At 39.3% G+C, this 14,477-nt stretch overlaps 2 protein-coding genes across 9 annotated transcripts in view; both read left to right on the forward strand.

Moving 5' to 3' along the window:
• RALGPS1 (Ral GEF with PH domain and SH3 binding motif 1) overlaps positions 1-3,696 on the forward strand; it is a 69,857-nt gene extending 66,161 nt beyond the window's left edge. For 3 of the 8 annotated variants that reach the window (XM_041483831.1, XM_041483830.1, XM_041483832.1), the window contains exon 22: positions 1,296-1,420. In XM_041483831.1, coding sequence (XP_041339765.1) covers positions 1,296-1,358 — 63 coding nt within the window. In that variant the 3' untranslated portion in view covers positions 1,359-1,420. The other 5 variants (XM_041483836.1, XM_041483837.1, XM_041483834.1 and 2 more) reach the window with 4 other exon arrangements.
• Positions 3,697-4,595: 899 nt separating this feature from the next.
• On the forward strand, positions 4,596-13,823 carry LOC121362383. Its single transcript, XM_041483844.1, has 2 exons — positions 4,596-5,734; positions 10,291-13,823. Exon 2 carries the CDS (start codon positions 10,345-10,347, stop codon positions 11,650-11,652), a length of 1,308 nt encoding a protein of 435 aa, XP_041339778.1. The 5' UTR covers positions 4,596-5,734; positions 10,291-10,344; the 3' UTR covers positions 11,653-13,823.
• Positions 13,824-14,477: the final 654 nt, after the last annotated feature.

Consider the following 14,477-nt stretch of genomic DNA (forward strand, 5'->3'; position numbering starts at 1 on the left):
TGGGATGGACTCAATGATCTTAGAGATCTTTCCCTAATGTAATGATTCTATGAGTAATTTACAATCTCTTCCAGGTACCTGCTAATCTAATGTCATTCGAATAATTTCCTCTCCTACCTGGTGTGACTTCAAGTGCCAAACTGAAGAAACAGGTTATTGTTCTCTAAGGAGGAAGAGGAGAATGGTTTTCCTGACATGAGCCAGCCACAGATATTTCAGCACTTTCCTATGTAACTTGAAAGTGATTTTGACACAGCTTTTAAAAGCAGAAAGTGAATGTTATCCCTAGGACCAGATAAAGTCTCATGCATTGAGTGAAAGCAGACAAGTTAGAAGGACAGAAGATTAATCCTGACTCCTGCAGGATTCTAGAGCCCTCAACTATTTGTGGTCAGAGACTGCATGAAATGGTGTTTGGCCGCAAACTGAGCATTATATCTTCTGCCTGTTCTTTTTCAAATGGTTCTTTTTATTGTTAAGCTGCTTTGTGTGACTGAAGAATATTTGGCCCATGTTGGGTTTCAATTCTTTCTAATGCACAGAATGATTGACAGTGTTAACTTGCTCCAAAGTGTCAATTAGAATAGAAAATTGTGGAACAACATTTTTATAATCTAAGTGCACTGAGTTGCTTAGCAATGTGGCTGCCTCAAATTTTCTATCAAATCTCTGGACAATATGCTGTTCATATTTGAGCTATTTGGGAAAAAAGTGTTTTGGCATAGGACAGTTGGTTTTCTTTTTCATTCAGTTATTTTGCTCAGGAATACACTGGTAATAGATTTAAGGCTGTTTAAATTTATGTTGTGCTGAAGTTTGTCTTTCATTCTTTTACCAGTGGCATAGTTGCTTATAAATTTGGTGTTTGGTTGTTCATTTCAAATCTCTTAGCACAGGGAAGCAGGTAATCATGTGTTTTATATCACATGGTCCTGGCTCCTCAGAATGACTCCATATCATTGTTTCTGTTCTGTCCTTCTGTGGATGACTTGGCTCCACTTAATTCCAGTATGTGTTGTGACTTCAGGACATTAGTACTGGTCGATGGTACTGCTATTATAAAATCGTGGTGGCAGGGAAAGACTGTCTTAACAGTGGAGCAAGTACAAAGAAGTCTCCACATCTATATCCAGAGAATAAACGAACAAACAAAAGAAATGTAACTGGGTCTTCTCTGAAGGAGCTCTCTCTGTGCTGTATTCCTGCTGTACCCTGGCACTCCTGCAGTCAGAATCGTTTTCTGTTCATTTGTTAAATTCATCACTTCTTCTTTTTGAAACTCTCTTGCCATATAGCATCATTATTCAGACTTCATCAATCACCAGAGAACCTCTTCTGACTTTCCTAAGATTGCGTAGAGGAGAAATTAGCAAGCCAGCCCCTAACTTACAAACCAGGAACACCATGAAAGTCAGTTTAAGTGAACAGAACCTCTACTAGAACAAGCTCCCTGGCATCAGCAGTATGTATTCCGTGGGCTTCCATGATTTTTTATGTTTTAATTTTGAAACTTAAGGAGAAAAAACCAACTGTATTGTTAAATGTAGGTCAAAAGTAAATTTATTGTTCTTTTAAGAGTTCATGTTACAATCCTGAAAGCCTAATACATACCAGGTTTTCAAGAAAAACAGTTCCTGACGACAATTGCATTTAGATCCTGGGACATGAGAAAGTGTATGTAAAGTTGATAAAATTTGTTTGATAACTGAGGAACTGTGTGAAAAGAGTGGTAATTAAAATATATATTTGTATCGTTTTTCTCTTTCTTTGCTAACTTAACTTGGAACTAGAAAAAACATGGTTATCTGCAAGGGCAGAGCATCGAACGCCATTAGAGATGGTGTAGAAGCTTTTGAATGTGGTAACATCCTATCGGCAGTGAATGACTTCAGACTGTTAGGCTATGATATAGCTGCATTATTCTGCACCTGTGGATTTTTGTGATTAGTCATCAATGAAATTAAACATATTTTCCGTATAGCACAATTGTGAAATTGCTGCAGAGTATTGAGAAATTCGGATTGATGGCAGTGAAAGAATACTAGTAAAACATCTTAAACCAATTTTAAATTGGTCTTTAAGTATTAAATAGTTTGTAGCTGCTGATTAGAGGTGTAATGATGCCATTTGGTACCATTTGCTATTACCAGGTAGTTCTATGGTTAATTGAAAGCTGCTATTGAAATACAATAGGTTGCCTGTCACTACTGATTGTTACAGCACATCCACAAAAAAAAAAAATCACAAGCCGTACAAGTTTTCCTCCATCAAAGAGAACAACTACAATAGTTATGTAAAAGTAAACATTATATCATAATTGCCATTTTTAGAATTGTGAAGATATAATAACTGTAGGTGATATTATTAGTTTTATTTAATGTATTATTTAATTAATCTGATTAATTTTTAATTTTTATTATTTAATTATCCGTTATTTATTTTTATTTATTTATTTAATTAATTTTTATGTAATTCAGTGCCAAAATGCATGTTTTTCCAAATAGCACTAAAATGAGGCAAAGAAACTAGTTTTCAAAGTGAGACTGATTTGTCACACTATAATGTTAATCAATTTCAAAATTTTGGTTTGTTTTGTGTGGAAACTGTTGCACTATTTTTGGCTGTGTTTTCCAGCAGTCCACTGCATGCCATTTGTGTAAAGGATTCTTTCTATAATTCTTGTGAACTGTCTCACCTGTAAGAACTCTGGTGTTGGAATCTAGGTTTTTGGCAAAGTATTTTGTTACCTCAGTCTTGTATCGAGTTGCTGCATTTTTCAGTTTGTTACATTGATAATAATGATTGTTTTGCTAATTAAATACTTTAATGTAAAAAAAGTTTGTTTACTACAACAGTAATAGCATTTGGTGGTAAGTTTAAAAATGTGCAGGGTATGTATGCTGTTGACAATAAAATACTCTGAAAAAGAATAGTAGAGGTACAGAAGGAATGTTTTAGCTCAAAGGCAGCATTGCATGTTTTATTTGTGAATGAATGGTAATATAATTGAACAGACTTTATGGAGCACAGAGTCTAGCCATTTAGTAGTATAAAACAACAGAATCAATCTTTCTAGGATAAAATTGAAAAAGCCTCCAAATTTTCAGCTTTTTCAAGTGAATTTTGAAAGTCCAAAGAAGTAGAGACAAACTTAAATTTCTTTGCACTTTAAATTTAACACAGCAGGTTTGCAGATGACACCAAACTGAGTGATACAGTTGCCACACCTGAAGACTGGGGTCTGGACAAGCTTGATGAGTGGCTTGGGCTGACATAATTCTAATGAAAAGATCAAGAGAAACTCTGGTGAGAAGGACTTGGGGGTGCTGGACATGTCCTGGCCATGTGTGCTGGCAGCTCAGAAGCCAGCCGTGTCCTGGGCTGCATCAAAAGCAGTGTGGGCAGCAGGTGACAGAGGTGATTCTGCCCCTCGCTCCACTCAGCTCTTGTGAGACCCCACGTGGAGTGCTTCATCCAGGTCTCAAGCCCTTGGTAGGAAGGATGTGAACCTGTTGTGAACTGGATCAATGTATCCAGGAAAGCTATTCTTTCAAATTGGAAAAAATTATTTGGTCCGCATAGCGTGGTTGAGGCTTCAGTCTGCTGTTTTCTACAGGTATTTGCAGATGGGTTGGGAAGCGCCTAATAGCACCGTTTACATGTCTTTGCAGGAAACTGGTGTGACATACCTCTCATCAAGGATACATCCATTGGGAGATACACAGCTTTGGCTCTGAAAGAGAGCTGTGTTGGGTATGCTACAATTTTAAATGTAATAATGAAATTTAAAGCATTTCATTGTAATAAGCATTTTATTCCTGTGTTCTCCCCAGAAATAAAGACACTCTATGTGTGAGATCTCTATAACTGGAACAAAGGTCTGTGGCCTTATGGCCTTTGGCACTAGAAAAGAAAATCCCACCACAGAACTCCTAGGAATGCCAACCTTGTATTTTATTGTAGAAATGATTTAGCTGGCACATCTATTTCTAAAAGCAGACAGGACTCCAGTAAGCTACTGGATTTTTATCATTGTGTAATTATCAATTTCCCTGTACTTTTTAAAAATTGACGTGCATTTTGAAAATATAATGGCTAGTTTGTGTTTCTCCATTTTACACAAGTTCATTTGACAGGCGTCGGGGTCGAATCCGGAGACCTCCTCGAGAAGAGTGCACCAACTGCTGATGTTCTTCTTTTGCACTTGTGCCGTCTATGCCGTTCATTTCCAGGATGTGGTGTGTGGGAGCGTTCCTCCCGGGGCACAGCACGTGGACCTGAGTAATCAGCGCTCCGGAGCCGTTGGCGTCCGGATCTGCGGCCGGGATGGGCAGGCTCTGCTCGCCAAAATGCGCCGCCGGCACGGACCGACGGCCCCGCAGCTGACGCCCGTTAGCGTCCAGGGGCCGCCGCGCTGCCCCATTCGCAGTCTTACATGGGGCCTCCTTCACCAATGCCTCAGGGAACCTGGGAGAGCGGCGGGAGAGGCCAAGGGCGTGGTGGGGAAGGCCGCCCCCGCCCCGCTGGGGGTCCGTCCGTCCGAGGCCGACTCCACGTCGCTCGCCGAACGAGACCCCTGGAGCCGCCGGAGCCGCTCGCCGTGCACAGCAAGCCGCGGAGGCGCCACCGCGGTTCGAAGCGACGAGCAGCCGCCCCAAGGGCGAACGCCGGGCGGGGGCTCTACTTGAGGTACGGCCGGGGCGGGGGACGAGGGGTCTCCGCGGCCACAGCCGCCGCCGCCTTCCGGAGCGAGAGGTGAGGGGACGGAGCGCTCCCGCCAGCCCCGGGCCGCAGAGGCGTGTTGCGGTTGCTGCTGTCGGTACCGCGGAGGGAGCCAGGTACGAGACGCGAGGGCTCCAGCAGCGCCGGGCCAGCTCCGCACGGCTTTCGCGACGGGGCTCCGCGGCGCCTCTGCCCACGCCCCGCGCGGGGAAGGGCGGTCCCGCCGGACGGGAAGCGGGCGCGCTGCCGGCTCTGTGCGAGCGCGGTGAACCTGCCGGCGCCCTAGTGCAGGTCAGGCAGCGGCGCCTGCTCGGCGCCCTTTGACTGGCAGCGCTCGCGGGAGAGGCGCGACAGATTCGGGATTTTATTTCCACTCAAGAAATAGGAGGATGGTGATCAGCTGTAGCATTATTTTTCACTAGTGGAGTTAACCGCTTAACGGTAAGTTAAAGGTACCTATTAATTGTCCAAACCAGATTTTCTGAGTCTCTGTCTGAATTCGTACTAAGGGTGGAGGTTAACTTTAGATTTGAAGAATACAAAACTCCTCCAAAGCATAGTGTGTGTTGTGACTTAATCTGGGCACGCAGCTCAAGGCTCACCCTTCCCTTGCAGTGGGATGGGGATAGAATCAGAAAGGCAGACGTGGGAAATCCTGTGGGTTTCCCCTGAGATAAAGACAGGGTAAAGGGTAAAGCAAAGCAGCATGTAAAACAGAATGTGTAATCTCTCCATTGTGTCCTCTTAGCAGGCACGTTTCTAGCCATTTCCAGGAAAGCAGGACTTCATCCGGTTTAGCAGTGACTCGGGAAGCCCTATGCCGTCATGTCGTGTGTTTCCCCCTTTCTCCTTCTTTCCCCAGCTTAGATGGTGGAGCATGGCATCATACGCTGTGGAATAGGCCTTTGGTTGGTTGGTTCAGAAGTCCCAGCTGTGTTCCATGCAAACTTCTTGTGCCACCCAACTCCTGGGACAGGAGCCACAGGAGAAGCAGAGATGGCCTTGACTCTGCGTAAGTACTGTTCAGTGATAGCTGAACATCAGTGTGTTTGAAGCACTTGCTTTGGTCACAAAACACAGCACCCTGCTAGCTACTAGGAAGAAAATTAACTCTGCCCCAGCTAAAAAAGTAGAGTGTGAAAGAAAAAATTTGAAATAAGTCTTTTAAATGTCATGCAGTTTTTGTTTTGCCCAATCTGTTTGATTTTCAAAGGACATAAAGTTTAAATGTTTACAATAGGAGGAGTTTGGCTTACGGATGTACAGCAGATTATAATGGAGAAGTTCCTGAGTGTATACAGGAAGTGTGGGGTTTGTCGGTTCTAATGGCACAAAATAAGTAAAACAACCGTATATTGACAGTTGTATGGCAACACTGAATATTGTTCTGGTTTACTGTCTTTGTATTTAGAATAAAAATAGACACTAATTTTTTTAGAGTAGTATTTTATTAGTGGAAAAATACTGCCTTCAGTTTAATCCTTCAAACAATATGCTTCGGACTTTGGATCTTATAAAAGAGGAAGGACACCTGGTGTGTCAAAGAACCTTTCTGAAAAAGTAAGCTATCAAAAGATTAACAACAGGCAGTTGAGATAAAGATGGTAAATTATTGTTCATATTTGTTAATATTAACACTGTGTTAATAACACAGTGATCTGTGGTTTTGCCTTTGACAAAAATCATAAACTAAAGGACAGCGAATAACATTTTTTCAAAAATGGTAAGTTTTGTAAGCCTGTTTTTCTGGTGGGGGATTTTTAATTGGACCCCGGATTGTTGTTTATTGTTCTTGTACTGCTAAAGCTAATACTTCATATTAACAACTCAAACTCTGCAGTCACCTCTTGTCACTTGCCCTCTATCCTTACCCTAGACTGGGAGATAAAGTAATAAGATGAGAGTTATGAAAAACTTAATACAATGTAGACATTGTCAAGATATTGAAATGAGCAGCATAAATAGTTGTCAGCCTTCTCCCTGTGAACAAAACAAATTACAAAGGAAGGCCATAATGCATAGAGCATGTGAGGGAGATTAATTATTTCTCAGAAATTATTTTTGAACTAAATTAGCAATTGGTACCAGCTTTCAGTAAGGACAGTGCTAGTTGTGAGGGTTTTAGAAAGATGTTGGAAAAGAAGATCTGAAAATAGAAGTTGGACAGCAAAGGTAATGGCAACATGCAATTTGAAGGCGATACAAAAAAAAAAAAAATTTCAAAATTCTAAAAAGACAAGCTATTGGAAGAACCTGTAATGGGAGATTAATAAACGTGTTGTGAGCATAGTGGTACAGTGTGGCTAGAGCATGAGTGATTGCTTGGTTTAGGATGGGGAAATAAAGATGATTTAAATATATGAAAGTTTTAAAGTGTGTTCTTGATCCCATGCAAGGTTTTAGAAGAGTAAATTTTAGCAGGACTGTGACCAACAAAATAAGGAGAAGCATGATGAATTTGGGCATCAATCTAGTGAAAGATTTCACCTACAGCAAGGGGATTGGGACTAGATATTTTTAAGTCCTGTCCAACCCAAGCCAACAATTTTGTTGAATGAAAAGGTAATGAATATGAAGATGAGGAGGTAATAAATACTACTGCAGGGTGGTGGGGCGGAAGAAAGTCTGTTTACAGTTAAGTGGAATGCTGCAAAGAAGCCATTGATACCATTAGGTAAATTTAGTATTAAAGCAAATCTGCATAATTTGTCATGCTTACTTGTATAGTAATTGGAATTAAAAAATGCAAAATCTAAATTAATTGTTACTATAAACGAAGAGCATTTAAATATACTGAAAGCATACTTTTAAAGTTAAAACTTGCCATTTTACCCTTTCTAGAGTGAGGAAATATAAATGTAATGTTCTTAATTACACTGATTTCATGTATTTTATGACTGCATATTTGTGCTGTTTATTTCAGGAGAGCAAAATTAATGAGTTGTGTTGAGGAAACCATGAATTTCATTCATCAAATAACTACGTATTTCTTTTCTTTAAGAGTCAGTGCTCTGATGTGTCTTTGAGCTCTTGATTTTGCTCTTTGTCTTAGCTTCTAGAACTCGCTGTTGTTTCAGCACTGTCACAGTTCCTAATCAGAATTTGTATCTACATGTTCTAACTAGGCCTTATAACATGTTACGAAAAAAATATTTGTCCAAGAAATGCAGATATATATATAGTCTGTTTTTCTAGTTTTTTTAAAGTATGTGTGTGAACTGGGTTTATATCAAAATGTGAGATTAATTTTCAGAAGAAAACTTAAGTAGCCTTAAAAAATCCATGAAAAATGTTTGATTTTCTTCAACAACTCCATACTCATTTGTAACTTGCATTAAGTTCTTGCAACACAACTGTGTGTACTTTGCTCAAGAGAAGGAAAACTTGTTTTTCTGGTAGGTGTGGCTGTTACTGACATTAAAAGAGCAATAGCTATGTGAAATAAAATGTGCCAGGAAGTATCTTAGGTATTGTACCAGTTTTTCTCCTCACAGTATTGTTCTGTATTGAACAATTACTGCAATTTACCTTAAAAGTATTTAAGTTTTTATCTGTTTAAAATAAACAATTAGTAGATTATTTTAGCAAAATAACTTAGCAAAAAAATGAAGGGAGGACTAAACAGAGCCCCACTCTGCTATCTACTATAAAAGGTACTTTTTCCTTTCCCGTGTTCGCTGTTCAAAATGCAATTGAAAAGTTATATTTTTTTTCTTGTTAGTTATTTATTGCTAGAAAAAGGAGAAGGAAGAACAGGTAATACATTTATTTTGTTATTTACTGTTGACGTGTTTTGATATTTCTTTAATTAAAAAATACTTATTCTGTAAGATAGATCAATATTTTAAGTCATAAATAGATGAAACCAAGGGGAAGAATGTTAAATGTGACCTTCTCTTTGTAAAAACACTAAAATATATAACAACCTTGGAATAAGAATGCTTGGGGGAAACGTGTACTTCAGAATGTATCATAAAAAGACTTAAAATGTTTGAGTTGTTTTCAGTCACAAATCTCCAGCTGGAAGTCGTATGGCAATAGCAGATTCTTAGTATGTATTTGCTGTTCTGCTGTCAATTTTAAGGCTTTATGGGGATACTATCTCCATTTCAGAGATAGAAGTGTCAGTGCTTTCTGCTGTTTCTTTTCTGCTTAGTGCCTGGTGTGATGTAGTGAGATTTTCAGTGCCTCTATGACTATTCTCTTCCAAAAAGCAATTTCTTGGTAGCTATCAAAGGCTGCTGTAAATCACTTCAGCCTTGGCATATGGGACATTTTCAGGACTGTGGTTCTTCCTAGTTCACTTTTTCATGAAATAGCAATTGTGAAAATGTGGTACATTATTTTGAGGGCACAGGCAGTTCTTTTTTGCCTGCTAGAGACATTTTTGTCGTCTTATGCAATAGCATCAGTTCATTCCATCCTGGCATTTTACTCCACACTTCCTGCTGGCACCTGGGGAGACTCTCTTCTACCAATGCAGTTTTCTGATCTGACATGAATTTAATTAATCTGGGACACCTTTTTTTCCCAAGAATCTCTGTGGTACAAGCAGGCCTTTGAGGAGACTTGCTGTCACTTTTCTGTTTATGGATCATATCTGAGTACCTAAAGATGAGTTTGTAGAGAACTTTTATCTAGGGTCCACTTGCAGAAATAGTGCTTGAGAGTGCCATAAACTCCCACTGAGGCATTAGCACTTGCTAGCACAAATGCTGCTGAAGACTTCAGTTATCCAGTCACTCAGGACTGCCTACCTGTGCCTGCAGCAGCAAGAGTTTTAAGCCCTCACCCCCAAATCATGCCAGGAGCTGAGACAGCATTGATCCAGTGTGAAAAGGCCCAGATCTCTAGTAAGTATTGAGATGACCTTTCCTGCAGCTCCTGCCTCGTACAGGGTTACGTAGGGTAGAGTGGCAAACTTGAGTTTTATACCTGTATTGAGTTCACCTGCCTTTGCTGGATTGTATGAATTGACTTTCCTCTGTGTGTATGGTCTCATCTGTGGTGATCTGAAAGTTAGGGAGTTCATAAATTAGTGATTATATCGGGATCATCATGTGTAATCCCCAATTAGCATATTTATTATGAACTTGATTAATTCTTGTCTGTGAGAAGTCTGGTTGAGTTTGTTTTTTTTAAACATAATTTACATACATACTGTGTAGGTGGAAAAAAAGAAAAGTTTTGCTTTGCTTTAAGAATTACTGCCTAGTTATTAAATTGGATATTCTAAAATTTGGTTTCTTGAAAAAAAAATACTAATTGTATTGCTGTATATAGACCTCTGTTATATTCTTCTACAGAACCCTCCATGTAGAGGAACTGCTCCACACATCTGACAAATAGAGGCATTCAGTGTCACATATCATATATATATATATATATATATATATATATATCTCATTAAATGCGTGTTCTCTGACTGTTTTTTTATAAAAACACAGTGGCTGGCTCTCTGAGTAAGTCAGTGCACTATGATAGAGACTTACCCCCATCTTGTTTGTGAAATTCTTGAGTAATGGTTGTGGGTCAGTATTATCTCATACAGCCTTTTCTTTTCTGCAGATAAGGCAGCATAAAGTACAGCGAAATTTGCATCGACATTTAGACACGTTCAAAATGTTGTGTGCTGGGAAAAAATCTTACTTTGCTGCTGCTGTGTGCATTATGACTGTAACTTCAATGCTTGCAGTTTCTTATCTGAAGTTACAGAGACTTTCTCATCAGCCAAAAGTAATTCAAGAAGGTAGAAGATGTAGAGGGAAAATTGCCATTAGCACAATAACAGCATTAGAAGGTAACAAAACTTTTATTATATCCCCATACTTTGATGACAGAGAAAGCAAAGTCACTCGTCTGATTGGGATTGTTCACCATGAAGATGTAAAACAACTGTACTGCTGGTTCTGCTGTCAGGCCAATGGAAAGATATATGTATCAAAAGCAAAAATTGATGTTCACTCAGACAGATTTGGATTCCCTTATGGTGCAACAGATATAGTTTGTTTGGAACCTAAAAACTGTGATCCAACACATGTGTCAATTCATCAGTCTCCATATGGAAATATTGACCAGCTGCCGAGGTTTGAAATTAAAAATCGCAAGCCTGAGACCTTTTCTGTTGACTTCACTGTGTGCATTTCTGCCATGTTTGGAAACTACAACAATGTCTTGCAGTTTATACAGAGTATGGAAATGTATAAGATTCTTGGAGTACAGAAAGTGGTGATCTATAAGAACAACTGCAGCCATCTGATGGAGAAAGTCTTGAAGTTTTATATAGAAGAAGGAACTGTTGAGGTAATTCCCTGGCCAATAAACTCACACCTCAGGGTTTCTTCTGATTGGCGCTACATGCAAGACGGGACACACATTGGCTACTATGGACAAATCACGGCTCTAAATGACTGTATATACCGTAACATGGAAAAGAGCAAGTTTGTGGTCCTTAATGATGCTGATGAAATAATTCTTCCCCTTAAGCACCCAGACTGGAAAACAATGATGAACAGTCTTCAGGAGCAAAACCCAGGGACTAGTGTTTTCCTCTTTGAGAACCATATCTTCCCAGAAACTGTATCTTCTCGCATGTTCAACATTTCATCTTGGAATACTGTGCCAGGTGTTAACATATTACAGCATGTATACAGAGAGCCTGATAGGAAAGATGTAATCAATCCCAGGAAAATGATAGTTGATCCACGAAAGGTGATTCAGACTTCAGTCCATTCTGTCCTACGTGCTTATGGGAAGAGTGTGAATGTTCCCATGGATGTTGCCCTCATTTATCACTGTCGGAAGGCCCTTCAAGGAAACCTTCCCAGAGAATCTCTCATCAGGGACACAACACTGTGGAGATATAACTCATCATTAATCATGAATGTTAACAAGGTTCTATCTCAAACCATGCTGCAAACTCAAAATTGAAAACTCAGTTATAAGGAGTGAAAGTGGAGGGCTACCTGTATTGTGGGAAGACAGATAAAATTTAAAAATTACATGACATTGATTTTCACAGGGAGTCTACATTTTTCTGCAGTTATTTAGGGAATCTAGCAAAGCCATGAATCATTTAATGATACCAAGGGTCAATGCAGATTGCAGTATCACTTCTGTGAAATGTACAGTTTGTTTTCAGTTAATAATAAAAATCAGTATTTGTCAAGTGATTCAAATAATGCAATACCTTTCTGTATTTGTACAGAAAGTACAAATACAATCACTAGTATTAAAGGTAGCATTGCTTAATTCTTGCAGTTTGTATGTCACTGGGTACTAAATTTGTATGCATCAATTTGAGTAAAAAGTAGACAAGTAATTGAGTACAATTTTCCTTTCAGTTGTAAAAAAACTACCCCTTATATTCTTGGAAATAGTGTATGTTAAAGATGTGATGGATTGTAACACCAAACACAGCAGTTGGAGTTTTGCTCATAAAAAATGTCTTGTTCTACTGGGCTTTGGAGACATGTAATTTTGAGAAGAGTGATTGCACCTGTTCTGAATTACTAAAGTGGTAAGTGCTGAGTTGCGTTGGAAATCTTTAATAGAGGAAAGGGACAGAGATTCATCTTAACGAAAAAGATACTTTTATGAACCAAAAAGAACGTATTTCAAGGAGGAAAAAATAGATGGCCAAACAACTTTTATGAAATGTAATATTTTGTTGGTTTTTTTTTTCTGGCACCTTGAAGCCTCATTAGAAAATGTTACATGAAATTTAGACACAAGTTGGATTTTAGTCCTTTATGTGATAGGTAAGTTGATTTATATTACTTCTTAGTAGGTGTAAGGGTATAGAAGCTGCATTTTTTTTCCAGCCTCTGTCTGGAAATAGTGCTAAGTAGTGACTTTTGCTGAAGGGCTAGGTGGAAACCAAAGCAAACAGAAAAGCCATTTGCTCACTTCTGTTTCACAGTTTCAGTTTCACAGTTTCAGTTTCTGTTTGATAAGCCCCCAGAACTACATGCATTGCATGTGTTGTGGCAATGTACTCATACCTTCCTACTGAAGGCACTTCTGAAGGCAGCGATAGCCTGACACTGGTGTCAGAGAGAGAGAAGTGTATGAGAGCAAGTATGTTCTTTAAAATTTCTACATTAGTTTGTTTCATGCTGTCATTCCTTTATCTGCTTGGTAGTGGCACATACCTGTGCCCTTAAAGAGCTGTGTTATTAGTGGAATAGTATCATTAGCAATGTCCAAAGGGAACTTTTACTTCGATGCACAGTGACTGCAGCATCTCCCAGTCTTTATCAACAAACTGGCAGGTGTATTAGGATATGAGATGCCTGCTGCTATCAGTCTTACAATCTTGTGTGGCAACAGGTCCATTTAGAATTTCGGACTCGTTGTTTAGAAGGGGCATCTGAAAGTCCCAACTCCGCTTACAGGGAGTTGCTCAGGGCTTTGTCTAGGAAGGCTAGGCAACCTGTTTTGGTCTTAAACTAAACTCACTGTGGAGAATTCCTCTTGTCACAAGAACCATTGACCATTGTCTTGCTGCAAGATGCCAAAATCAGTCTGACACAGTTTTCTTTATAGTTTACTAGTTAGCTGGAGACAATAGCGGTGCCTCCCCATCCCATGCCCACCACTTTCCCATCTAGAGGGCTCAGCTTAGGTCTGTTTCTCAGCCATCTTGCACTCCACCACTGTATAATCAACGTCACTAAAAGAAGTAGTTAACCAAGTTTTTCTAATTTGCTGATTTGGAAACAAGGACATTTGTGGCTGGCACGCCTCAATTTAATCTTTCAAAGTTAACGCAGTGCTGCATAGGTGGTTCCTTCAGAAGCACACGTCATAATGATACTGTTATGTTACTCCCACAGTAAGAATGATGAGAACTGGGTTTCAAGACAAATTATTGAAGTTAAGTTACTGAAAACATTCTTTCTCACAGAAGCTTTCTTCACTTAGGAGTGAGATAACAAAAGCTCACTTTTGTGAGCTCATCATTTATGCCCCACACAGTGCAGCTTGAATTAAGAGTTGTGAATTTGGCTTCCGGTTGATAAAATCCTTGAGAACAGACAACATTTTTCAATGTAAATTGATGTGAGTAAAGGTGGAAAAACTGACTGCTTAGGAGTCTGGACTTGTATTTAAGAGACTGTTCCACTGTGACTTTAAGCAATTCCTACAGCATCCTCAAATACTGATTCTTGCATATGAGAACTCTCCTTCACTGGTGTAATTCATACCACATACATTTGGGAATTGTGGCCTTCATTCAGTATTAAGTATGAAATCAGGTCTCCTTGAATAGTGGGAAGAAAAAAATCCCACTAGTAACGCTAGACACTTTTGTCTTTTCAAGGGCATGAACCAATTTTCATGAAAACTCATGTTTTCAAGTTGTGTGAAGAAAAATGACATTAAGGCGGGAGGGAGGGAAGGCAGGAAGGAAAGTAGGTCAACCTAAAGCATTTCTAAAGCATGTGATGTAAATACAACTTTTAAGTACATGTCAAATAGCACAAAAATGTGGACAAATATTTGTTAAAAGACTTGTTTGATTCTTCTGTTTCAAAAGCTAAGTATTTAAAGCTATCATATAGAAAAACATTTTGAAGAGAAAGATTCTGGAGAGAGAGAGAGGGTTTGCTGTTTTCTCATTTTTGTTAAGCAGCCATGCACTGCAACCAGTATTTGCTGTTAGACGTACAAAAGCCTATGGTTCAGTAGCTGTTGTTGAAACAGTAGCTTCACCTTCTGTTTCAACAACAAAAAAAAGGTCAGAAGTCAGG

Source organism: Pyrgilauda ruficollis, unplaced genomic scaffold, assembly GCF_017590135.1.
Source record: "Pyrgilauda ruficollis isolate IOZ18807 unplaced genomic scaffold, ASM1759013v1 scaffold62, whole genome shotgun sequence".
NCBI classification, from domain to species: Eukaryota; Metazoa; Chordata; class Aves; order Passeriformes; family Passeridae; genus Pyrgilauda; species Pyrgilauda ruficollis.

Excerpts from the sequence above, each read along its gene's own strand:
- LOC121362383 (XM_041483844.1), top strand. The coding sequence starts at position 10,345 with ATGTTGTGTGCTGGGAAAAAATCTTACTTTGCTGCTGCTGTGTGCATT.